The sequence below is a fragment of the Hylobates moloch genome, unplaced genomic scaffold (assembly GCF_009828535.3).
Source record: "Hylobates moloch isolate HMO894 unplaced genomic scaffold, HMol_V3 SCAFFOLD_3, whole genome shotgun sequence".
Classification (NCBI taxonomy): Eukaryota; Metazoa; Chordata; class Mammalia; order Primates; family Hylobatidae; genus Hylobates; species Hylobates moloch.
Window position 1 is genome coordinate 85,009,559 of NW_026652278.1, and position 26,442 is coordinate 85,036,000.

A 26,442-nucleotide genomic window follows, 5' to 3' on the forward strand; every position below is an offset into this window, starting at 1 on the left:
ACCTGCTCACCTTTTCATTGAACTAGCCCTCTGCACCTGAAAACATCAGCTGAGGCTGGGAGTTCCAGCATGTGCCACTTTGGGGAAGGCTCAGAATTCCCACTAGGATGAAAGGCCCTAACCAGGCCAAGTCTGCCTCAGCGTGCCTGCTCCTTGGAGCCACATCACCAGCAGAACTCAGAAGCTTGACCCAGTGCCCACTTGGGTTCCTGCCTGACTTTCCTGCCAGGTGCTCTGCAGCTCATGCCTGCGCTGGTGAGGATGCCAAGACTGGATGGGTGATCGGGGCTGTGTCCCACTGCTTTGGCAAGCTGTCACCCCAGCGTGGTGGCAATACCAAGCAGGGGGCCGGAGGGTGATGCTGGGGAGCTAGGGTTAGCAGGCCTTCCCGTGCCAGGGTACTGGTGCCCATGGAGGAGAGATACCTCCCAGCCGGCACTGGTGCTGTGCCTTGCAGACCTGCCCTGATGTTCAGGACCCATGACTGGCTGTTTAAGTGCTGCTTACTTCATGGTCAGTTTGATTATTTCTCTTTCTTCCTCTTCTTTTAATTTTTCAACAAAACTGTCCAGCACCGGCATTTCAAACTTAATGTACTGAGCGACCTAGAAAATCCAAAAACATTTTAATGTGCTTTAAATTCGAAGCCAAAAGTATGTTTTCTTTTCCTCAAGGCTTCCACAGTGGCCCATCCAGCCAACATCTTGTATCCATGGAAGGAGCTGCCACTTTTCCCACCCCACCCCGACACTGCTGTGTTGTGTACAGATGACAGGACGGGAGCCTATTATTATCTCAAAGGCAACTGTTATCCCTGGGAGGAAATATTAAACTGAATATTAGGAAGAGCATTCAGTACAGCAGCACTGTCACATTGGGTGCCCTCTGGGCTGGGGGGTAGGGAGGTGGGAGCACCATTGTTTCTAACAATGGAATGCAACTGCAGCAGCCTGAGGGATACGGGGTCACTAGGCCTCCTACTTGAGGTTCAAACCCTGTAAGCATCTTCTATGCAGAGGAGTTTGGAAATGCACTCACTGTCTGATCAGAACTCAGGCTGTTGGTAAGACTTAAATAGCTCCCTGTCTTCCACAGGTGCGAGGTAGGGCCTAGTTAAAAAGCCTTTGCATAGGTCTCTCACATAATCACAACAAAATACATTCCAATGAAGGAAAAGACTTTACTTCCCTAAGAGGAAAAGGATAGGGCCATGGTTTTATAGGACCCAAATTCTTCTTTCCCCTAAGCTGCTGGCACTGGTGGTCACTGATGGGAAAGGGAGGGCTGGCGCCTCCCTGTGCTAGGCTGGGAGCCCTTTGGGAGGGTGTGGAGCTCCTGGAGACATCAACTGAGAGGGCTTTGGCCAGGAGTCCTTGGGAGGCCCCGTCACCCAAGAACCCCTCACCCTAGAGCAGGCCTCCCCAGCCTCGGCCCCCACTCACGTCATGGGGGACTTCCACACCCAAGTCAGCTTCCATCAGGAACATCCTGGCGATTTTCTCACATGGCCCATGCAGGATTCTGGAAATCAGCGGGTACTCGCAGTCTTTTAATTTTGTCCGCTCTGAAAAAGAAGGGGTTTACAAAAATCCGTGGGAGATTAGGATCACCTCCGTCTGTTCCAGATTAGGAACTGATAGAAAATGCGCGTCTAGGGGCGCAGGGAACCCTAAGAACACAGACCTCGCTAACAGCGCTGCCCTGAGAGATTCCTGCTCATGCAGAAGGGAGGCAGAACAGGGTCCCCAGATCTGCCACTTTGGCATAAGGATTAAGTGGAGCGGCTGGCAATTGAGAAGAAGAAGATACAAGTGAGGCTCTTTGCCCTCCCCTATTTGCCGAAAAGCAGGACATAAATTTGTCAAGGTGTGCCCCTGCCCCTCTCTAGGGAACGATGGAGTTAATTACCAGAGACAACCCGAGCCCCTCCTCAGCCTGGAGAGGGCACCAGAGGAACCTGCACAGCATGTCCCGCTGAAGCCCTTCCCTTCCCGCAACTCCCTATGCGGTGCCCTTCTCGCCCTTCACCTCCCCAGAAACTCAGGCCCTTCTCCTCTGTCTTGTCACTTCTCTAAAAACTTACTGCTCTTTTGTGAATATGCTATTTAAGCCCAAATTCTAACCATTCATCCCTGGATATTCCAAAGGGCATGCATGATGCAAGTGTTAACAAACTTCTGTTTGTTCTTCTCCTTAATCTGTCTTTTGTTAATCTAAATACAGGGCCCCAGCCAATGAACCTAAATGGGTAGAAGGAAAAGATATTTTTCCTCCCCTGCAGTGTCATTCAGCAAAGGTGCAGCTTGAAGAGAAACAAGATCTGAGGGGGTGGGAGAAAGGAAAGCTGAGATGGGAGGGCCAGGGCCTGATGCACTGTGACACGCACCCCACCCTTCCTGACTCAGCACCAATGAGCTAGGGACCCATCCATTTCTCTGGAAGAGGCAGAGAGGAAGGCTTCCAATCCTGAAAGAATTAAACTTAATGTACTGAGTGACCTAGAAAATCCAAGAACATTTTAATGTGCTTTAAATTAGAAGCCAAAAGTATGTTTTCTTTTCCTCAAGGCTTCCATAGCGTGCCTGGGTTTGGGTGGGGGAGAAATGTTCATGCTGGGAGGCACAGTGTGCCCCAGCCCACTAGGCAAGCCAGCCCAGAGCCTGTCTGGGAGGGAGTACAGTCAGTGATTGGTGGGGAGGGGGCTTGCTGAACAGGTAGATACCTTTTGCTTTTATGATCCAGAAGTGGGGCAGGTACTTACCCCCAGACTCATGAACGATGTAGAGTGCGAACTCACTGGGGCCGTCTTCCACCTGCACAGGCAGTCACAGGAAGTCAGATCACGGTGCTTGGAGATGGGGGAGAACTGAGAGGGTCCCCTGACAGTAACTACACCCCCAGTAACACACACAAAAGTCACAAGGAACCTGCCCTCTCCCAGCCTCCTCTTGCTTGAAATCCGAGAAACAAAAGCTCAGCAGAGGGACCCTTGCTAGACCTTCTGCCCAGGAGCCATGGGCAGCTTTCCCCAGAATCCCAACCCCAACAGAATAGCAGACCACTGGCATCCTGGGGCAAGGCCGCTCCTGGCCAGGCTTACCCTAAATTTGTTCAGCAGCAGGGTGAGCACCTGCAGGGTTGTCATGGTGCTGTTGACCCTCACATTGGTCACGGATCCATAGGCCGGAGTAAACACGGAGGTCTGTACCAGGAAGGGAGAGAAGTTCAGGGCAGGCCCAGAGGGGACAAGGGGCTGACATCACGATGGTGAACAGACACAGGCAGCAGGTGACGCTGAGATCTGGGAACACCTGCACCTGTCCATTCACGCTGATGCACACACAAGCTATTCCCAGACCTGGGAGACACTCGGGGAAGCTGTAGTAGTGCACGCCTTCCAGAGGCCTAAGGAAGATGTCTACACGCCCAGAAAGGCCAGCTCTCTGGACCCGAGGAACCAGGGCCATGGAAGTCATTCACAAGGGTTGGGGAACCAGTCTCTCCTTCACTCTTTCTATTGATTAAGTCACCAGTTGTCTGTTGATTGTAAGGCTGAAAGTTACCCAATCTGTCTCCTGCTCTTCATTCTCCCAGCGGTGCCTAGTAGAGGCACTGGTTAGACCATATCAGCTTCCCAGCTTGTTCCCTGTTCCCTTCTGGTCTCAGTCCCTCTAATCCGTAGTCTGCACCGCTGCCTACAGGAACAGACTTCTAAAACCCTTGCACCTCCAGGTGACGTCTAGCCCAGCTGCATCCATGCAGTCTGGGCTCCCTTCCCTACCCTGCTCCATACCACCTGAATCAGAGTCTGCGTTTGTAGAACACAAGGCAAAGCGATCTGTGCAGTTCAATGTGAGAAGCACTGTTTGAAAGCACGGGTCTAAAAGTATCTGAAGGCTTCCTGGGGACTGTGCAATATCATCTGTAGTTCTTCTCATTGTCTCGCACGTATGACACTATGGTTGCCTAACATGCACCATGTGCTCCAGTCACAGAGCTTCTTCACAATTTGGTTGGGGGGTCGGGGGACACATTATATTTTTGCAGGTGTCTTGCCTTTGCCTAAGAGACACCATATATGAAATCAACCAGGACTCTGCCTGACACATAATAGGTCCGTCCTCAATAAATCCTAGCTGTGTATTGAACCCGCTAAGATTTTACATACAATCATTGATTTAATATTCATAACCCTTTGAGGCACCTATAACTAGTCCCCTTTTCTTAGAAAGGAATCAGAGGCTTTAGGAGGTTAACCAGCTTGTTCAGAGTCACCCATCTAGAAAAGACAGAGCCCTGACTCAAAGGATTCCATGATTCCTGAAAACCTACATGTTACCCCCTTGGTGCTGGTGCCTCTCAGCGAATGTGACTCCTCTGCAGGTGAACCTGTCCTTGCTTTTCAAACTCAAGTTTAGATTCGCATATTCCTCCTCTGAGATCCTAGCTCTGTTTTCCCAAGGAGGTAGCTGAGGCTCAGAGAGTTCAAGGACCTATTCAGTATCCCTGCTCTGATAAGTCTAGGCACACCTGGGAGCCATTGTGAGTTCAGGTCCAGACCATCACAATGAAGCGAATATCTCAATAAAGTGAGTCACACAAATGTTTTGGTTTCCCAGGGCGTATACAAGATATGTTTATACTATACTGTAGTTTCTTAAGGGTGAGACAGTAGTACATCTAAAAAATCTGCATGCCTTAATTAAAACTACTTTGTTGCTAAAAAATCTGACACAGAGACATAAAGTGAGCACACAGTGTTGGAAAACGGCACCGATAGACTTGTTCAACACAAGGTTGCCACACACCTTCAATTTGCAGAAAACGCAGGTGCAGCAAAAAAAAAAATTGCCGACTTTTACAAATGGAAACCTTTCCATTTGTAAAAATCTGCAAGGTACAGTAACAAGAAGCACAATAAAATGAAGCATGCTGTGCCAGAGTCAGACTCAACCTCGACCTGCTTCCCCCAGCTCGATTCTAGTTGAGGTGCAGAATGACTGAGTTACACAGAAAGCCAGGATTAGGATTAGGCTTTCTTGTCCAAAGAAATATGGAAGAGAGGGCCAGGTGCAGTGGCTCACACCTATAATCCCAGCACTTTGGTAGGCAAAGGTGGGCGGATCACGAGGTCAGGAGTCCAAGACCAGTCTGGCCAATATGGTGAAACCCCGTCTCTACAAAAAATATAAAAATTAGCCAGCCATGGTGGTGCACACCTATAGTCCCAGCTACTAAGGAAGCAGAAGAATCGCTTGAACCTAGGAGGTGGAGGTTGCAGTGAGCCCAGATTGCGCCACTGCACTCCAGCCTGGGCTACAGAGTGTGACTCCATCTCAAAAAAAAAAAAAAAAGAAAAGAAAAGAAATATGAAACAGAGGAGTTAGGCTATTTCAAAGAGACAAAAAGTCTTGTTAACAAGACACTGTGTTTCTTCTGCATGAAGCCTTTTCTCAAGATGATACCAACCAACTCCAAGTAGGAACAAAGGCCCGGTGGCTACTTTCTTATCTCTAACCACAAATGGTTTCTGTCTAACAGAACACATTTGAATCCAATAGGGCAGGCAGTAGAAACAGCTACAAAGTTTCACCCAGTCTGGAAATAAAACCAACATTTCTGGGAATCAGAACAGTTTTGGAAAATGACCGAGTGAAGTAATAGTGCACAGTTCTAAGAAACAAAACCTGGAACTATCTCAGAAATTCAATGCTAGGAATTATTTATTTTTTCAATTGTTGCCTCTGACTCAAGGAATCTGTGCCCTCATTTCTAAGGACATTAGTTCTGTATGGATGTTGAGTGTGGTAAGAAAGGGCTTTTGGCATAGTGCTTTTCTTTGGGACTCCCCTTACTCACCCAGGAGATGGGGGAGCTACTGTCCCAAATGCTTAAGACACTATTCCGTGTCCTTGAAAGCAGTACTTTTTTCTGGAAGAATGGATTCACATTCCACAGGCAAATCTGTCACTAGGAGGAAAAGCTGCCCTCACTGGGTGACAGGCTGAGACCCCGTGTCGTCTGGCTGAGTAGCTCTTCTTGATAGTGTGGTTCAGTCGGAAATAAGAGGCTGTGATGAAAACCCTCACTGTTCATTTCAAAGGCTGCAGAGTGCTCGGGACATGGTGTTCCTATGACACTGGCAATCACTACAATAAGGTTTAATGTACCAGACACACCTCTTAGTGATGAATGAGACCCTTCGAGGAGAAGCGAATGTACCAATGCTAAACTCTACCATTCAGTACTTTGAATCATGGAGCAAAACATCCCCCACCCCTTTTTTTGGTAAGGAACATAGAACTGGAAAATACCTAAACCCACGCACATATTTTGGAAAATTTTTGAATAATTCCTTAAACTAGCATATCAACATTTATTTGAATGCTAACAATGGGTACTCAACACATTACACACTAAACCCCTTTTGGAACAAGATTTAAAGAATACTCAAGTCATGTTATGTGTCCTTGGGCTAATCTACACCATTGTTAATCTCTGCCTAACTTCAATCCTGAGTCCCCTTTACTCTGTCAGGAGACTCTACCTTGGAATAGTCCTGGATTTTTCCAGATTTAGCAAAGGCAACCCTATTGTCATTCATTCACTCACCACAAGCCTAGCAGGGGGTGGAAGGGAGATCCTGAGATTAAAGCAGGATCCCTTCAGCTTGCCCAGCAGAATTCCAAAGTAGACATTCCAAAGTCCAGGGCACCCCAAGTGTGGCTTGAATGGACCCTGGATGGCCTAACCTGGGACACCTGCTCCTCAGATCGGACCCCGAGACCCTCCTCCTGAGCCCCCTCCCTGCCATAAGTCATCCTCTGTCAAGAAGGGCAGCTGCTTCAACTGGAAATCTCGACTTGCATTTCCCAGTGCTGCGGGCAAGATATGGCCTGCCACAGGACGCTCCATCCAGGGCCTTGCCCAGACAGCCAATCACTCTATTTACAGTAACAATCAACTTCTCTTGTTACAGTTCAGTTTGTTTATAGAATGATGTAATTTCGGGAAAGAAAGCTTTTCCTGAGGTCAGTACAATGCATCCTTGGACAAAAGGCTGTGTGCTGGGAATCTGGGGTCGTCCAGGTTCTCTGGGGCACAGACACATGTGCCCTGGGCACACCCCTGCTTAATTATTCGGTGAGAGTGATGGCTGGATACACAGTGTTCCCAGGGATCAACCGATGGAGTTCGGGGGGAAGCCTCCTAGAAAGTGCCCTCGTTGAAGACGTGGTCAGCGTTACTGTCTGCCCAGGGCATCCCCAGCTTACTTGCCAGAAATCTGCGTGACTTTTGAGGATGTACTGACAGTGAGCATGTGCTAGAAAATGCTTAGGTCATAAACGGGGCTGTTATGTGGATGCAACCTGGCAGGAGGTTTTTCCTCCTGAGGGCACAGGAATGCCAGCAGCCCCGACACAGGTCATGGTGCTTGCTGTGCCTGTGCTCAGGCCTGGCTCCCCATGCGCCCAGGGGAGAGGCCAGGCTGAGGCGTCACCTTGTGATTGTAGAAGTGGCCGTTGATAGAGAACCGGTGTCGCCGGATACGCTGGGCCTCACCAGGGGCACGGCACTTGGGCCTCCTCTGGCTCATGCAACTGGCGTCGCTCTTGGTCCGCATCAGCTGGGGGGCCTCCTCTGCCTCCTCCAGGGGCCCTGCATGAGAAATGGGTGAGAGAATGGCAGGGTGGGTGATGTTGACAGAGCAACTGCCTGCTGTCGGGAGGTCTGGCTCCCTAGAGCCCTGTGGTCACGTGCATTGGGGCAGATGGGGACGTGAGGGCCATTTCTGGACTGGAGGCTGGATATTCCCAGCTTGCAGATAGGAAGGTGAGACCCAGACAGGGTAACCTGGATCACAATGTCACATGGCCATACCCCTCTTGGTCTCTGTCTTAGGGTGCCCACGGAGGTCTTTGGTGGCCCCAGCCCTGTCTTCTGAACCCCTGCTCTGAAACAGGCCTTTTACTGAGTGCTAAGGGAAGGGGAACAAAGAGGATGAATGAGCAGGTACAGAGGGTGAGGATGAGGTCCCAGAGGGAGGCGAGGGGCTAGGAGAGCACAGTGCCTTCTGTGGATGCTCCTCTTTCCCATAGCACACACAGGGCGGGAGACACAGGGCGGGAGACTCAGGCCACCCCCACACTGTCACTGTCACCTCCCAAGCCTCTGCTCACTTTTCCATGAAGAGGAGCGAGAATGAGGGCAGACCCCAGGCAGGCACCTGGGTAGGGGTCCAGCAGGCGAAGCCCCTCTTGCTGGGGCGCAAAGCTGTCCTTCGGAGATTGTGGTTTGAGCCAAGCCCCCCTGCTCCTACCCTGGATGAGGCGGGGGTCTGGGCAGCTTGCGGGCTCCGCTTACCCGAGTTGTCTGTGGAACTCTCAGCCTTGTGCACTGGCTGAATGCTTGGCCGCTGGGCTGTGATGTTCCCGTCCTGGGGTGATGGCTCCTTTCTGAAAAGAGACAACTGCAGTGCTGAGATGGCTGCTGGCAGAGAAAGGGAGCTCAGGCCAAGGAGAAGAGACCAACAGCCTCTGGGGTAGGACACAGGCGGGAAGCAAGGCAGGCTGAGGTGAGGCCTGGATTTCAAACCGAGAGAGTCAGTCTGAAACAATAAAAGAAAAGTAGAGGCCTCCCCCAGCATCTGCTGGATGGAGAGTGAGCCTGGCCCTGCAGACCTGAGGGCTTGTGCTGGGCTGCATGGCACAGACACAGGGACGCATGAACGTAGTCAGGGCCTGTGCATTCCTAGGCACCAGGCTTAGCCAGGCCAGCAGCTGTGTGCCAAACAGGCTCGCTGGGCTTCCCGAAGGCCTGGTGGGGTGTCAAGCAGGGACCACCTAGAAGGGCCCAACCTCCAGGCCTCTTGGCAGGATGAACCCCAGGCCAGCGTAGCCAGTGCTGGGCTGGAGAAGGAGTGGGTATGATGGGACAGAGCCCTGCAGCCCAGGCGACCTGGGGAGAAGACAGACAGGATCCTGGAGAACACACGGGCACAGCCGCGACTGCTGTCTGTGAGTGCTTTACCTCGAAGAGGGGCACATGTGAGTCACACTTGCAGCCTTCCTAAGGAGTCTGACTTTATGCTCTAATTCTGTGTAGCTCAGAATTCGCTGAGTGACTGGGGACACCTAGAGATGTGCCGGGGCTGTCAGGGTGGTGGATGCTGTCACAGCATGGGTTTTATGTGAAATCTGAAGGGGGCAAAGCTCTGAATGTGTGCCCTCTACAGGAGTTACTACTGCAGAAGCAGGCAAGGCCCAGCCACTAACTGCGTCTTTTGGGAGTGGGCTGAGGAGGAGATAAATGCGCATTGAACGGTAAGGCAGGCAGGAGACCATTTCCTCTTGACGGAAACATTATTCTGATATTAAACAAATGTAATGTGAAATTCTGATAAATGTATTTTTAAAATTTTGACATTAAAATGAAAACAGAGTAGCAAGAGGCTAAATTCATGTGAATTTTAAAGATAGAACAAGAGATGGCGAGACATGCTCGGCTTGCATAGGTGTTGGGGGCCCCCCTGGCTAGAGTCGTCCCTTCTTGCCAGCAAGGTGGCTTGCAGGAAGGTTTGAGAAACAGAAATGGAGGTCATGGGAGCCTGGAATGTTCTCCAGGAAGGAGGGAGAGGCCACCCTGGGCGAGGCTGTGGACTGAGATAGTCACAGGGTATGGGGATGAGGCTGGGTCACCCTCCTGTGCCAGTGTCCCTTAAGGGAACAGGGATCCCTCCCTGAGGCTCGGGATATCCCCAACCCGCACCCCAGACAGGGAGCTCAGGCTGAGTAGGTGTCAAAGAAGCCACTGGGTACTCACGGAGGGCAGCTGGGCCGTCCAGGCATCCATGAGGTGGAGGGGAGGTGCACCTGCTCCCGGTCATCCTGCATCTGCAGCCGGATGGGCCGCCTCAGCCCCCAGGCAATGTTGAGGAGCCCCTCGATGATCAGAGTCCCTTCTTCCTGTGGGGGTCCACACATCAGCCCTTCCCCCAGAGCAGCTGCCCACCTTCCCTGTGCCCCCTAGGGATGGGATGCTCTGAACACTCAGGCATTGCACATCCCTCCTCCTGAGTGGCCCCATCCCCTCAGGAAGGACCATCAGCCACTACGTGCCCTGGGGCACGTGACCAGGCCCTGTGGGAGGAAGCCTGAGATGTGCTCAGCTCATGCCTGGCCAGGGGCACAGCCCAGAAGGCAGTGGCTGAGTCAGGTGTCCCACAGGAACCCGGCTGCTGGCCGGCAGGCATGTCCACACCGTGGTGAGGAAGTGGGTCCAGGGACACACAGCCTGTCTGCTCGTGCCAAGCAGGGGACCTCTCTGCCCACACTGCACCTGGGAGGGGGTCCTGCGCCACCAGGTGCTGTGGCCACCAGGCCCGGCAGAGTCCCACGCCCACCAGAGCAGAAGTGGGTACTCTCTGTCCTAGCTGTCTCAGCCTCACCCTTCTCCCGGTGCCTTCAACAGCAGCAGCGTCCACTTGCCAGGGCTGACAAAGGGTCTTGCTTTTCTCACCACTGCTTAGACATCACTAGCCCTATATCCCATACCAGAATTTCTACAACAGTCTTCATCCCATGTCCCCAACCTGCCTCGGTTTCCCTAGGTCTGCAGGTGACATGGCTCCTCTCCTGCTGCCAACCTGGGGCCCTAATCAACAGAGTCCTCTGCAGGCACCTTGCTAGTGCTGGTTGGCACCCCTTGGACCCTTGACTCAGTGCCTCTGACCTATTCCAGGCCTCTGTCTCTGCAAGACCACCCCAGGCCTCTGTGCCAGTCCCAGTCACTCTGTGTGTAAGCCTGGCCAAGCTGAGTCATTTGCCAGAATACTTGCCAGCAACCTCGGCTGCCCTCTACCCAGAGCCTCAGTCTCGAAGCTACGCACTCCTAATGTGCTCTGACACTAGTCTCTCCACAATTAACTTTGAATATCATTCTCTCATTGCCATCTCAACTGACATTTAATTTTATTATTTATTTATGTTTTATTGTGGTAAGGACATTTAACATAAGAACTACCCTCTAAACAAACTGTTAAGTGCACAATACTGTATTGTTCACTGTAGGCACAATGTTGTCCAGCCCATATCCAGGACTTACTCATCTTGCATAGCTGAAACATTATATCAGCTGCACAGCAACTTCCCACTTCCTCCTCCCCAGCCCCAGTCCCTGCAATCGCCATTTTTACTCTCTGCCTCTATGAGCCTATTTTAGATTCCTTATATAAGGGAATCATGCAGTATTTCTGACCCATATTTTAGATTCACAAATCCCATTTCTCTCTCTTTGTTGGCACTAAAATCCCTGTGAGAACAGGGACGCCATGGAAACTTCTTTGTATCCCTGGCAGCACTCAGGAAGACCCTGCACAATGTGGATTTCATGGTAAGTTAGAAATGGGGTTTCTAGGTTCAAACATCCTGCTATCCACAGAGAAAATAGTGTATCCAAAGGTTATCAAAAATACACACAGCTTCCAGATATGACCTTGCACTATCTGCTAAAAAGGAAAACAAACAAGGAGAAACCAGAGCTGTTTTTGATACTCACTGGCGCTCTACAAGCACAGATGTGTCACTGAGCTTCCTATGAAGGAGAGGCCAGCATGATCTATGGAGTTCAAAGGTCTGTGGGGGGTTCTGTTCTTGCCTCTTGGTGTCAGGTGCCTCTCAGTGGAGAGGGCTTGTGGGGATGGCTCACTCATGGAGACCCACTGCCCTCCAGCCCCACCCTGGACCCCAGGCAGAGGGAGATGGAGCAGACATAGCCCTGGCCACGAGGGGCTCAGGCTTGGACACAGAAGGAGATGCAATGGAGCTTCCTGGAGGAGGTGCTTGTGCACTGCGCCCTGGAAGACGAGTGAAGGGGGACAGGGAGGAAAGCTGAGCAGGTGGCCCTGACCTCAGGATCTGCCTGGACAAGGTCGGGGGCTTGGCTGTACTGGGGACAGGCTGGCTCGCCATGACTCAGGCCAGACATCCCTACACAGGTGACGTGTGTGCCCCCAACATAGCCGCCCACCGCTGTTCACCCTCCCCCAGCTTGGCCGCATCTGAATGGAGGGAAAGCCCTGTCAGCCAGCAGCGAATTCTCCGCCTCCCTCCTCCTTTTATTCTCTGGACTAATCTGCTCATTGCTAATAAATTCAAAGAAGAGCCAGCGAACTAGACAAAGGGTCTACAAAAGATATAAGAGCTTGGGCAAGGTGAGAAGTGCCATGTGCCACTGAAATCCTGGTCACTGTCTCAGGCACTCCCTGCCCCGATGCCTTTGCGCACATGGAGTTCCCACCTAGAATTCAAGAACTTGGGACTGACGGTCCCTCTTTCTTGCCTAGGGAGTCTGGGGTCTGCCCAGTACTCAGAGCTCAGGCTTGGGCTAACTCTGGAGACTCCTCTTTCTCCCCCACCTGCAGCACAGGCAGGCGTGTCCCAGGTGGGGCTGTGGCTGGGGCAGAGGATCTGTGGCCTGTCTGGGGAGTGCAGGAGCTTCCCAGGGGCTGCCTCTCTCATCCTTGGCAGCCTCCTTTGCTGGCATGGTCACTCCTGGACAGATGCAGTGGCTTTCTAATGCTGCCCAGGTGCTCCTTGGCAGCCCCCCAGCCCCAGCCCCAGCCCAGGCCCAGCAGCTGCAGCGATCCTTTTAAGCAGAAGCCAGACTGCAGAGCCCTTGTTCAAACCTGCAGCGTCTTTCCCTCCCTCCTAGAGGGAAACACAGCATCCACCCCAAGGTCCACTGACCCCCTCCTACATGGGCCAGTCTGCAGGCCCCTTGCTGTGCCCTGAGCACGTCCGTCCCACGCGTCCTCACCACAGGGGCTTTGCACGTGCTGCCCCCGCCACCTGGAATGTGCATTTTCCCATTTTTTTCTGGTTTCTGCTCCAATATCTGCTCTTAGGGAAGACAGCCCTGACCAGTGTACCTGCGGCGGCAGCCCACCACAGGGTGCCACTGTGCTGCTTTCCTTCAGGCAGCTCTTGCTGTTGCCTGAATCACAGCACCCATTCACCTCTGGCTTGATCTCCTCCCTTACTAGAATACGAGCTCCAGGGGGCCACACCCTTTGTCTGCTGCTACATTTGCTGTGCTTAGTGCAGTCACAGCACACACTAGCACCTCACATCTGGTGAACACGTAAACAAACAAATCCCCAGAAAGCACTCCGCAGACCGCCCTTGGTCCCTTGGGAGCAGGGTGTGAATCTCCTAGGAGCAGGCCTAGGGACCCAGCCTCAGCTGCCTCCAGACTGGGGTCCTGTGCTACTGATTTTTCATCAAAGTTGCCAAAGACCTGGCCCAACTTCACAGGAGTCATGATGGGGTGGTGTAATACAGAGTGGGAAACAAGCTTTGGGGCAGGGGTGGCCCTGGGGCTACCTGTGAGGGCCCAGTGGAACCCCTCCCTCTCCCAGTGCCCCTACTTGACCAACAGTGAACCCACCCCTTTCCTGCCCTGCAGCGTAAACATTCCCCAGCCTCCTACAGGCAGAAAAACACCTCCTAGCTGGCAGTTGGGCCAGGCCCCACCCCCCAAGCTGTTTTCCTAAGAGAGCCTTCCTGAGCAGGCTATTTTTGGCCCTCGTGACAGTGATTGATAGCTGCTGGGAAGGTATAAAAGCAGCTTGCCTACCAAGGTTCTTCACACTGCTCAGGGAAGAGCCTGCTACAGTGGACTGTGAGACTCAGTGCACTGTCCTCCTCCAAGCGACCCCACGCTGGACCCCCTGCCGGACCCTCCACCCTTCGGCCCCCAAGCTTCCCAGGGGCTTCCTTTGGGCTGGACTATCCCTGCTCATCCATTCTCCTGCCACCCCCAGACCTCCTTGGCTCCAGGTAAGAGGGAGCAGCTGCCCTTGGGTTTGAGACAAAACACAAAGGCTTTGTTTATCTTTGAGGGCAATTCCCAGCCTGAACGTGCACAGCCTCCCTATGGGTTAGAGAGCAGGGCTGTCTGTAGAGGGCTTTGTATTTACAAAGGGATTCAGGGATTATTTCATGCGTTTCCTACAACATCCCTGCCAGGGGTATTTATAACCCTGTTTTATGGATGGGTAAGTGGAGGCCTGGAGAGGTGGCCTTGCCAAAGGTCCCAAGGTCAGTGCATGGCCGATCCTGGTTTTAAACCCAGCTTTCCTCTGACCAGTGTTTGTTAGGTTGGGTTCTCTTATCTGTGCATGTTCTGAAACGATAATGATAAAATCTTAAGCCTTTGGGGTTTTTAACCTAAGCAGGAAGAAAGAGCCCAGGAGTCTGAGCTCTAGTCTGGGCTCTGTAGACTTCGAACTGCTCTCAGGGCACCAGATTCCTACAGGCAGCCCCAGAGGAGTGTGGGGACGCTGAGGGGCGGTGGGACGCATGGCAGGCCCTCACCACCTGGCCTCTGTTTCCCAACAGGTTGCCGCCCCCTCTCGCCAGAGTGATGAGGTCCCGGCTTCTGCTCTCCGTGGCCCATCTGCCCACAATTCGGGAGACCACAGAGGAGATGCTGCTTGGGGGTCCTGGGCAGGAGTCCCCGCCCTCTCCTAGCCTGGATGACTACGTGAGGTCCATATCTCGACTGGCACAGCCCACCTCTGTGCTGGACAAGGCCACGGCCCAGGGCCAACCCAGGCCAGCCCAGGCCTGCCGGAAGGGCCACCCTGCTGTGTCCCTGCGAGACATCACCGCACGTTTCAGTGGCCAGCAGCCCACACTGTCCACGGCTGATGCTGTGGACCCCCTGGACTGGCTTTTTGGGGAGTCCCAGGAAAAGCAGCCAAGCCAGAGGGACCTGCCAAGGAGGACTGGCCCCTCTGCTGGCCTCTGGGGTCCACACAGACAGATGGACAGCAACAAGCCCAGGGGGGCCCCCAGAGGGAGGCTCTGTGAAGCCAGGATGCCTGGGCACTCCCTGGCAAGACCACCACGGGATGGGCAGCAGAGCTCTGACCTAAGAAGCTGGACTTTGGGGCAGCCTGCCCAAGCCATGGCCTCCCCCCACCACCCCCGCCCCGGCAGTGTCCTCAGAACTCTCTACTCGCACCTCCCGGTGATCCATGAACTCTGACCCCTCCCCAGTAAAGGCTTCTGTAAACAGCACGCTGGTCTGCATCTCCTCCAGTCTCCTCCATGGTGGTCACTGCCCCTGGCAGGTCTCTGGAAGGGAAATGCTTTTCTGCAGAGGCCCCTGCTTGGGCAGTTCACAGTGAGAGCGACCCCCCTCTGAGTATGATAACAGCCTGTCTCACATGAGAAGATGTTACTGATCCCGTTCACTCTGATCCTTGCTGGCTGATCACCTTGAGCAACTTACTTAACATCTGTGTTCCTCAGTTTCTCATGGGTAATATGGGGATGATTACTGGCACCTGCCTCCCAGGCCATTCTGACGCATAACCGCATATAGGAGCCCATTGGCTGAGTAGCTACCGTCATTGCTGGTGGGGAAACTAGTGGTAGGGGTGTGAGGGTAGTGGGGTGTCAGCCCCCCAGGTGTTTCAGAACAAGGCCTCAGGCACTCCCAAGTCCACCTCTTGGCCCCCACCCTCAAAGCCCATGTTCTGGGAGGCCCAAGAGAACACATGGAGTCTTAGCAAATGCACTGATGTATTCCAGGAGGACTATCCCCTGGCACCACTGGGGCACTCTGCTGGCTACAACTCATACGTCCTGTGGTGGCACTGGGAGAGTTCCCCCATGATGAGGGCCAAGATAGAATCTGTATCACTCAGTCCTACCATCCCCACCCCCACACCGCCTCCACCCAGGGGCCTCATGGCACGGTCAGGGTCCCAGCTATGGGTGAGAAGCAGGGCACTGTCCAGCTGTCCTCCACCGGGGAAGTCCAGATGTCCTAAGGCCCAGGCCAGGGCATCTGGAGTCTGAAGGACCCTAGTTCCTAGAGGCATCTGGCAGCAAGAAGGTGAGACATCAGGGAATGGGAATCAGGCTGGCACTGATCAGAGGCGAAGGGACAGAGAGAGGAGAGGAGGAAGATTGAGCTGGGGGCAACAGCCAAGCTCACCTGGGCAGGTCTCTGCCACCTCCTTGCTCTGTGAGCTGTCAATCTAGGTTATTCTCTTTTTTTGTGGCTATTTTTAATTGTTTTGGATTTGTTAAATGTTTATCTGTCTTCTGTTGTGTGTGTTTTCTGGGGAGATAGAATGTAAACCATATTAAAAGGAAAAAGTTTCACACAAGCAATTACCCAGTTTCCTTATCTATAAAATGGTGACATCAACAATGTTCTTCACACCCTGCAAGGGCTGGGAACCTGCGCATATGAACTTGGAGCTGCATTTACGAGCACTGTAGACAAATGTTTGTATCTGTCACAGCCCACTGTGTCTCTGTGGTGGTCTCAAACCTGCAGGTCCCTGACTTTGGGCAAACGTGTGGGGCAGCCTTTAGCCAGGGCAGCCTTTAGCCAACCATCATCCTCAGGGGAAATCCAGAGGGCCCCCCACCAAGGCAGAGGGGGCAAGGTCCAGGCTTGCTGGGCCCAGCCTCACTACAGCCCCTTCTGCAAAGCATCATGAAACTGGGTCAGAGGGAGAGTCCCGCAACTAGGATGAGGTCAGCAGACTCCCCTATGGTCAGAAGCCACCTCGCTGCATCTGGGGAGGTCTGGCAGTTTGAGGAGACCATCCCTGGGCTTCCTCACTAATACCCAGCTATGTGAAAGAGGCCAATGGCACCTTTGGAAGGCGCTCCCTCCCAGTCGAATACAGGTTTGTGGTAGGGGCTTCTGGCTGTGTCCCAAGCTCCTGCAGAGAGGCCCAGGGGAATCCCTTTCCCTTCCAGCTAAGCCTCCTGGTGGGGCCCTTGTAGAGCAGTTACATTCTCCTTCCTATTTGCCACTGGGGTGGGGGTGGGGAGAGTGGAAAGGGGAGTAGAGAGGGGAGCGGAGAGGCGAGTGGAGGTGGGGGTGGGAATGGAGAGGGGAGTGGGGATGGGGGTGGAGAGAGGACTGGAGAGGGAAGTGGGGGTGGGGGTGGGGGTGGAAGGTGGGGATGGGAGACGAAGAGGGGAGTGAGTGGGACACAAGGCCCTGCCCAGAGCCGGCAGGCTGGGAAGCGCTTTGCCGCTCCCAGAAAACATGTTGGTGGGGCTGGCCAATCACTCCGGGGGCCAGTGGTCTGCCAGGCCTTCGGAGAGGGGACGGGGCAACTCTCTCAAGGCGGGATGCTGGTTTTCCGCACCCCCGGGAGAGACAGAGCCCCCGGACCAGGGGAAGCCCCTTCCGTTTCTTGCATTGCTGAGGGGTCCCAGGAGCCGAGGAGCCAGACTGGATGTGGAGAGCGCCCGCGGTCACCAGGGGGCGCCCCCAAGCCTCGGAGCCGCGCCCCAGGCGGGCTGGGCCGACGCACAGCACCCAGAAAAGGTCCTGCCGCCTGGGGCTCACTTGCTTGTCCAGAGCCATGGGTTTACACAAGGACATTTCCCGGCGGTCCTTTTTTCTTTTGAGATACCAGCCAGCCTGGCTAAAGCCCTTTGCCATCTTCAAAAGGCACAGACTGTTCTTCGTTGCTCAGGCTTTTTGTTGTAATACAAGCAAAATTATCCCAAAGGCGAGGTTCATGATACAGGAAGTCGGCGCCTCAGCCTCCAGAGAAGGTATCCCTCCTCTAGCCCCTCGGAAGCCGGGAGAAGGCTCACAAGGAGACGCTGGCCCTAGGGCGTAACGCTGGCCCCAGGGCGTGGCCCTGCCCACCTTCGGAGAAGTGGGATGAGACAGTGGAGGAGAAGGCACCCCAAACCGTACTGCTCAGGCTGCCGGTGCTGCGGGTGAGGGGCAGTGACAACACGGGGGGGGGCGGGCGTCTCTTTCAGGCGGCTCTGGGAGCGCGCCCCGGGTGGTGAGTCCCTCGCCAGCCTGAGAGCCCCTTAGCTTGGGGCGCAAGGGCAACAAACAGCTCCCTGTGTCCCTGAGACCTGTTCACTGATACTGGGTGGAGACCTCCAAAGCCTAATGCTGGAAATGGTATTGCTGTTTTGTAAGTGGCTGTGAGCTTGGGGCCATGGCCAGCAACTTTCATTTACTGCAACGTGACCTTGGACTAGAGACTTAAACTCTGGGAGCCTCCGTCTCTTTGCCTGGAAAATAATCATTCCTATATCACCTTACATTAAACAAAAGAGAGGCAAAGTGCCTGGTGCATTGGAGGTTCCCCGGGGAAGTGTCTGTTCCTCTTGTCTGCCCAGCCCTTGGGGCCTGTGGTGCCTGAGGAGAGACTGGCCTGGGATGGCCCTGTCCCTGCAGCAAGTGCCCAGTAGCCCAGGAGGTTGTAGTGGGTGCATCACAGGGTGGCAGTGAGACCTGGAGGGGCTTGGTGCCGCAAGGACCAGTTGTGCCTATCAGCGTCACAGCCTAAAGCCTCGTCTTATGTGGTAATTGTGACCCAGCAAAAACACACACTTCTTCAGGCTGGTACCCCCTGGGCTGTTAAGGCTACAGAGGTTTCCTGAAAGGTACTTTCTGGCTCCATGGAGACCAGGTCAAACCCTTACACTTTCTTCAGCGTTAGGGACAGGAAAATCCCCCTGGTGGGTTAACTTTCTATCATTAAGGGCTGTCAAGAACACCTCTTCCCAGCCTGAGAGTCCCCTACTTCTCTATGTGGGCTGTCCCGCAGCCCACACCAACACACACAAACCACAAACACAGGGTGGAGGCTCTTGGGGCTTCCCGCTCCCGCGCCCTTGCCCCTGACAACTGTTCCTACAGAGGGGATTATCTTGGGGAATCCCGAGTGCCAAAACTAAGCTCTTACTTGTGGTTTTCAAACTTGACCTTCCACCACAATGCCTTGGAGGGCTCATTAAAACTTGGACAGGAGGACTAAGTGTTTTCGGTTCAGCAGGCTGGGAGAGGGGCGTGGTAGGAATTTGCATATCCAACCAGTTCCCAGGGCAGCTGGTGCTTGGACCACCTGTGGGGAGCCACCTGGGATTTAGATCAATCCCCTGAACAGCCAGAGCTGAAGAACAGCAGTGACCACACCCCAGCCTCCACCAGGAGATATGAAGTGGCGTGTGTTAACAGCACAGGAGGAAATCCCTGTGGCGCCATCACCATCTCCCCAGTGCCTCCCTCTGCCCAGCACACTGGAGCTCAGGACTGAGGACTCACCCCAACTCTCTCCAGGCCTGCACCTGCTGCTTAAGTCACCCACCAACTCTGCACAGGGACCCACAGGGTGCCTGGCCTGGGGAGTGCAGGATGGGGGCAGGCAGGGTGAGACAGGTGTCACAGAAGCGAGCGTGAGGAGGTGGGTTGGCAGGAGAGGGAAGGGAGCAAGCCGTGGGGCCTTACAGCCTGGGCAGGTCAAGGAGGCAGAGTGTGAGGTTTGTACCATGCCTGGTGGTCACAGGTAACCCAGCACAGCTTGGACCAGGAGCCAGAAGCTCCTGAAGGGTGTGACGTCTGGCCTGGCCGGCCGAGGGGACGCCTCAGGGGCTGGCTGAGGCCGTCTGGCAGCAGGTTCTGGCCAGCCCTCTGATCTGCCACTGTCTGGCAACCCCCGGCTGCCCAGAGCTGCCTGGATGCCTGGGCTAGCTCTGCCCTGGGAGCTGTAGAAGGGTGTCTGAGTTACTGAAGAGGGAGGACTAGGACTAGTGAGCCAGGACTAGTGAGGAGGTCTTGGGTTTCCTGGGGCTGCCCTGCCCATTCCTGTGTTCAACAACAGAGGAGCACTTGGAATCCATCAGCCTTGGTCAGACGCTGATGGATGGGAGAAAGTCCGGGAGCCAACCCAATCTCAACTGCAGAACCCCCCAAGAAACAGCCTTACCACGATAAGACTTGCCATTAGGCGGTACGACTATGTTGAATTAGACCAAGATAGGGTCACAAAGCCCAATCAAGATTCCCGCATGAAACATCAGAGGATGTGAATGACCGCAAGACTAGGGCTCCACTTGCCCTGCCCAGTGGGTGGTCCCCCAAGCCTAGGCCCTGCAGAGTCCAGCCAGTGCCCAAGGGCTGTGTTTGGCATCAGACATGTATTTAGCCCACATGATGTTTCAAGATTTGGGAAATTCCTCATGAAATTCCAAATAATCTATCCTCTTTTGAAAAATCAGAAAGGGTCTGGCTGCACCAGGCCCACGGTCCTGCACAGTAGGGATGGTTTGATCTGATGGGCGGCTGACTCCTTGAGTGGGGACCCACTCCCCACACCTGCGCTGCCTGCTGTGAACATCTGAGCCTGTAAGCCCCTGTGTAGCCCCACACCCCACTTTACAAATGAGAGCACTGGGGACCAGGGGCCATAGGTGAGACCCTGCAGATAAGTGGCGGGACCAGCAGGGAACAGAGGGGGACTGACTCCTCTCGTCTGCTGAGTGGTGTGATGGGCGGAGGAAGGACCTGCTCTCAGCAGCAGTTCACATGGGAAAAGGTCTCGGGGGAAGGGGGAAGGGGGAAGACCCCCAAGGTGATTTCTGCCACTGGGAACTCTGGAAGGGATGCGCTGATCCTCTGCAAGGGAGATGACTTGGCTGCTGGTAACCTGGTCCCTGGCTCAGGGTCAGAGGTGAGTGATGAAAGTGACCATATAATTTATTGTCCAAACTGGGTCACTGCTGAAAGTGAAGGGGATGGTCTTCATCATTACCCTGAAACAACAGATGTCAGGCAGGGCCTCCCAGGGTACATGGTGACCCCATGAACAAGAGCAACAGGCTCACCTCTCGGTGTCTCAGCTGGAAGCTCTTGCCCTCATGGTAGCAGTTGTAGGTTTTCAGCAGGCCTAAGAGCTCCGACCTAGAAAGGGAAAGACACACATGTACTCCTGGGGTGTGGCAGGGCCTCAACTTCTGACCTTTGGCTTCGCTGGCCTCTGTTTCCTCATTTGTGACAGGAGTGTGACAGCACCCTTCTCGCCGGCCAGGCATAACCAGACGAGACCAGACTGTGCCGTCGCGATGCACCTGGATGGTTTTGCACATGGCCCTGGTGGGGGGCACGGGGGTGGGACTGAGGAGGAGGCGAGACTCACGGGACAGGCCTGCATCTGGTCCAGGATGTCCAGGGTGCCGACACTTTCACTATCACAGGTAAGGCCCTGGCAGCGTCCCTGCCCTCCACCTGCGTTGCTTCCTCGCAGTAAATGCCCTGGACTTGCTTTTGGCATTGTACAGCCTCTTGCTTTTCCCCATATCACTTCCTACAAGGCCTGCTGTGGCTGCTGTGGGCCACTCTGAGGGGTGCCTGCTTCTTCCCCACCCTGACTTTCCAAAGGCACAGCGGAAGGTGATGGTCCTGTGAGTAAGGCCCTGAAGTCTGCAGTAAGCCACTTTCCCTCAATGCTGTCTCCCTTCCCGAAGGGAAAGCCACAGCCCTGGCTAATGTTGGAGGAAGGGGAGGCCTGGACAGCTGCCTGAACCCAAGCTGGGCTTTGTGGGGCAGCGGGGCCAACAGACATGGGATGTGAGCCACACTGGTAATTTCAATCTTCTAGTACATGTTAGGAGGTGATATGGTTTGGATGTGCCCAAATCTCACGTGGAATTGTAATTCCCAGTGTTGGAGGTGGAGCCAGGTGGGAGGTGTTTGGATCATGGGAGCAGATCCCTCATGAGTGGCTTGGGCCATCCCTGTGGTGATGAGTGAGCTCTCGCTCTGAGTTCACACGAGGTCTGGTCGTTTAAAAGTGTGTGGCACCGCCCTCCGCTCCCTCTCTGTTGCTCCTGCTTTCGCCATGTGAAGTGCCTGCTCCCCGTTCGCCTTCCAACATGACTGGAGGCTCCCTGAGGCACCCCTGGAGGCCGAGCAGATGCCAGCACCACACTTCCTGTAAAGCCTCCAGAACCGTGAGCCAACTAAACCTCTTTTCTTTGTAAATTACCCAGCTTCAGGTATTTCTTTATAGCAACACAAGAATGGCCTAATACAGAGGGGAAAATGAAACAGGTGAAATTAGCATTAATAACACATTTTATTGAACTCAATATATCTAAATTAGTATTTGTCAACATGCAATCCATGTAAAAGTTATAATGAGGCCCCGTACACACTTACTTCCTATAAAGTGCCTGCCATCTGGAGCCTCCCAGCCATGGTCATGTGTGGCTTGGGGATCCCCTATTGGACAGGCTCAGAAAGAAGCACCCCATCACTGTCCCCCAGGGCACCCCATCAGATCTCTGAACAAGTGCTCAGAACCCCTCCACCTAAAGGCTGCCCAGGACGAGGGGGATGGCAAATGTGAAGACTCCCCCACCCAACCTGCACACCAAGGCTTACTTCTGAATGGACTTGCTGTCACTGATGGGCACGTGAGAACTCGGCAGACAGTCTTCCTTCATCTTCTCTTCCTCTTGTCTGCAGACCTAGAAGTTACTTGCTGGGAAGACAAGGAAGGGTGGACAGACAGGTGAGCCGGAGGAGTGCTGGCCAGTGCAGCACCCAACACCCGCAGCCCTGGCACAGACACCATCGGCCTTGGCATCACACCACCTTGGCATAAGGTGGCTGCGGCTGAAAGGGTCTGGCCCAGATCCACATGGCCACATGTCAGCCAAGCTGCCCTTGGTTGGGCAAGGTCATGCTGAGCCAGTGACACTGGTCCTTTCAGCCGCCCACCCCAGAAGACTCTCCATAATCCCCAAGAATCCAGATCCATCTCCTAAGCATTTTAGACTACGTGCTCCCTTCCCTTGGCAGGGACAGCCTGACTAAAGGCTTCTGCCTCGGTTGCTCCTGCAATCCTCCAGAGCTACCCTGGGCCTCTCTCCTGCCTTCCCACTCAGCCAGGCAGTGGCCTATCACTGGCTGTCCTGGCAGTGGGTTAGTCGGCAGTGTGTTCCCTATGTGCTGTAGACGGTTGGCATCTTCTCTGAGTTATCTCCTCCAGTCCCTACAACAATATTGTGAGGTATCACCATATTCCCATTTTACAGATGAGAAGACAGGGACAAGAGCTGAAGCACTTTGCCCAGGATTACCAGCAAGTAAGCAACAAAGCCACTGTTCCAGCACAAGCATTCGGACCCCTGATTCTGGTCTCTTAGTACCTTCTCTGTATCGATCACGGGCAGTGACTTAAACCCCCAAACCTTCCTTTCCTCGTCTGTGCAACAAGGTAATCTCAAGCCCACAGGATCATTAGTGGATCCACACACACGCTGTTCACACACACTGTTCCACACACATACTGTTCCCTCTTTCCATGCACAGCCTTGACTAGTTCGAGGAGCCGCTCCTGCCCTGCCCAGTTTTCTTTCACAGGCAGGAAATCCCCCAGAGCTTTCTCGATCCTGTTGGCATCTGCACAGCTTCCTGTTCCTCTCTCTCCCCCATGTCAATGTGGCCAAGGACTCTTATCAAGGCCTCCTACATGCTGGGCAGAGAGGTAAAGCTTCACACACACACACACACACACACACACGCACATACACTCATACACACACACACATAAAAACACATGCATACACATACACAATCATGCACACACACATTCACTCAACACACACACTCACACTTAGCACATACGCTCACATGCACACACATGCACACACATACACAATCACATGCACACACATACACTCACTCAACACACACACACTTAACACATACGCCCACATGCACACACATGCACACACACATACATGCAAACACACACAATCTCATGCACACACACTCACACACACACACACACACTCCAGTGCTGACCTTGCCTCCACCTTCCATCTCTCAAGTTGCAGCTCAGGGCTGGGGGTGTTAGGACACATTGGGAGGGGGCACAGCCTGGGGCCACACCACATCCTTCCCACGACAGAGCTCTGCTCATTCACAACTCCCCCACATCTGTTCACACAAACCCATAATGTCTTCCCGACCCGAGTGTGTGCAAATGCCACGGGGGGGGGTGGAGGGCTCAAGCTCAGCTCCCCCTGCTGTCGTATTTATTAATGTCCTCAGAGCCCGTCCCTGCAGAATGCCTATCCCCTCAGGCACTCACTCGGACCAGTCCAGTTTGCTCTCTCCCTCCTTGCTTGACACCCACAAATGTGACAAACCTGCCCTCTGTGCTAGCATCAGTCCTGCATGAGCCTGTGATGCAAGAGGCAGGGAAATACAGTTGGCCTGGAGAAGGGGAAGGATTTGAGGGAGTGGGCTTCCTGATGACCTCAGGATCATCCTATCCGTACCTCCCCTCTGCCTTGCTCCAGAGTTAGGCACCTCAGGGCCTGGAGAGATGTCAGGCCCCCAGCAGCAAGGCGTGGAGCCGGGGACTTATTGCTGCATTTTTCTTGGCCAGGCAACAGGGATTTCAACATAAAGTTTCAGTTCCTCGGCACCTCTGCTTGCCCGTGGAAAAAGTGATCTGCCCCCCTCTCTGGGTAGTTCCTCATATACTTGCAAGGCAGAAGCCTAGTGCAGCCCAGGGTGAGCCATGGAACTGGGTTTCTTAGCCCACACTGCTTCTGTGGGTCTTCAGCATAACGAAGGCTTGCTTTCAGCAAACTCATTACAGGAAGGGCTGGATTTACCCCAAAATAACAGGCGGTGTTTTTTTTATCGTGCCTTCCTCTGTATCCAGCTTCCACCCCAACTTCCTGCTCTAAGCCCTGGGCTCACTGAGCTGCTGACGGCTCCCCTAAGGGGCCCTATGCTTTTTTTCCCTTAGGGCTTTTGTAGTGCTGTTCTCTGTTCAGAACCCAGAACTACTCCTGTCCTCTGATGTTAGCTCCTCCTGGAAACCCTTGCCAGAAAAGCCCCAGTCCATGTTGGGCAGCCCCTCTCTGCCCCATCGTCTCTTCCCATTTCCCCACTGGGCCCTGCAGAACCCAGCTCTTGTTTAGACTTCCCTCCCAGGAGAACAGGAGCACGGTGGGAGTGGGGGCGGGGGGTGCTTTTCCACTAGTTTCCAGCTCCAAGCATAAGCCTGGCACATCGCAGGAAGTCCATACATGGTTGTTAAATTGCTGAATAAATACAAGAAGCTTCTAGACTCCCTCCAAGTCTACTCTTCCAGAGCTGTGCACATACAGCAGGAATAAATAATATAAAAGTCTCCAACGGCCACGGAGGTGACTCCACTGAGGGACACTCGTCACGGGGTCCATGGGAAATGGGGGGCACATTCCTTCTCTGACGGGGCAACTCTTTCGGCGTTTCATAAGAAGCCAGGAATCCGGATTTTTCTGGGCTATATTTCACTACTGAAAGGTGGCTGGCTGGCAGAGGCATGCACTGTCCCTGGAATGCCCATGTGGTCGCTCACCACCCTGGCCCTCTGCAGCTAGCTGGGGCTGTGGGCCTCATTCTGACCACTGAGCTGTGAACAAAAGTGTTGTGGGTCTCTTCCAGGCCAGCAGCTTTAAGCCAGCTTGTGCACAACCCTCCAGTTCTCCTGTCTCCACTGTGGTGACCCAGAAAGCCACGTGTTTCAAGCCACGTGCAGCTATCTATGGTCAGCCTGGGTCCCTGAGTGACTGTGGACCAGAACCGTCTGCCAACCCACACTGAATATGGACTGAGAGGGACACACTGGATATGGACTATGGACTGAGAGGGACTCTGCCGTGACAAGCCACTGGTGTATCAGGGATTTGTTACTGCAGAATAACCCAGACCAAGTCTCATGCAATATGTAATCCAATCAAAACAACATATATTTAATGTAATATTTTATATTTAAATATGTTTATAAATAAACTAAACACCTTTGCAAGACAGATACACCTAGTCGTGAGACAGAAATAATACAGATGGTCTCAGGAGAATAGAAAATTCCAGGCAGCCATTTCACATGACCAGTAAAAGGAAACTGTTAAAATAGGGGTCATAAGAAGCTAGGGGTCATAAGACTCTAAAAAAATCAGAGTGTGGGCCAAGCTGGCTAAGACCAACTGAACCCAACATAGTGCTGGATTCGACCTAGGTTTCTTCTAGGACCTCTCTATACGCTCATTAACCAGGCAACTCTCTGGGATGCTAAATCACACACCCATAGGCACCGTGACAGTTCCAGAACACCCATATTTGATGTAAAAATGGGTAGCACCACAGTTTCGAGAAAGTTCCACCTTTTCCCAGGAATCTTCTTGGATATTGCACTCCTTGGTTAAAGAAACTCATAAAGGCAGCAGCTCCCAACCCCCTTGCACACTCTCCCTTCTCGAGTGTGTACTTTCACTATTTTCTGACTCGTATGGGAAGGAATTCAAGGAGTCAAGAGCCTGGACATCAGCTGGGGTCGAAGTTCCACCAGTGTTTGGGGACCCCTCCTAGTCCACTTGACAGTGAGGCTCCAGTTTGTGACTTCTGATTCACGACACGGCATGATTTACATTTACTTCCGGTCTCCTGTAGCGTGTGGGGAAGAAGTTCATTTTGCCATATGTAGTAGGAACACTTAGAGGTGGAATTTCCCATAAGTCAGGCAGTGGTTACTTATTCATAGAAGATGCCTTCTAAAGAGCTCTGGGGTGCTTCGTTGCATGCCTT

The 26,442-nt window shown here is 53.5% G+C and overlaps 2 protein-coding genes across 3 annotated transcripts in view; one reads left to right on the forward strand and one right to left on the reverse strand.

Annotated features, from left to right (window-relative positions):
* Positions 1-26,442, reverse strand: part of RASSF4 (Ras association domain family member 4) — a 36,537-nt gene that overhangs the window by 3,388 nt on the left and 6,707 nt on the right. Inside the window, exons 2-10 of the mRNA XM_032142718.2 lie at positions 22,234-22,333; positions 20,676-20,751; positions 9,823-9,965; positions 8,365-8,456; positions 7,502-7,659; positions 3,101-3,202; positions 2,762-2,813; positions 1,443-1,564; positions 508-605 (exon numbers count right to left, since the gene is read on the reverse strand). Of these exons, the coding sequence (XP_031998609.1) occupies positions 508-605; positions 1,443-1,564; positions 2,762-2,813; positions 3,101-3,202; positions 7,502-7,659; positions 8,365-8,456; positions 9,823-9,965; positions 20,676-20,751; positions 22,234-22,295 (905 nt within the window). The 5' untranslated portion in view covers positions 22,296-22,333. The remainder of the gene's footprint in view (positions 1-507; positions 606-1,442; positions 1,565-2,761; positions 2,814-3,100; positions 3,203-7,501; positions 7,660-8,364; positions 8,457-9,822; positions 9,966-20,675; positions 20,752-22,233; positions 22,334-26,442) is intronic.
* On the forward strand, positions 9,168-16,320 carry DEPP1 (DEPP autophagy regulator 1). 2 transcript variants are annotated; one of them, XM_058436509.1, is made up of 2 exons: positions 9,168-9,323; positions 14,400-16,232. In XM_058436509.1, exons 1-2 carry the CDS (start codon positions 9,310-9,312, stop codon positions 15,049-15,051), a joined length of 666 nt encoding a protein of 221 aa, XP_058292492.1. In that variant the 5' UTR covers positions 9,168-9,309; the 3' UTR covers positions 15,052-16,232. The 2 variants fall into 2 exon arrangements, with proteins under 2 accessions (XP_058292492.1, XP_031998619.1); XM_032142728.2 differs by lacking the exon at positions 9,168-9,323 and adding an exon at positions 13,647-13,838 and having other exon boundaries at positions 14,400-16,320.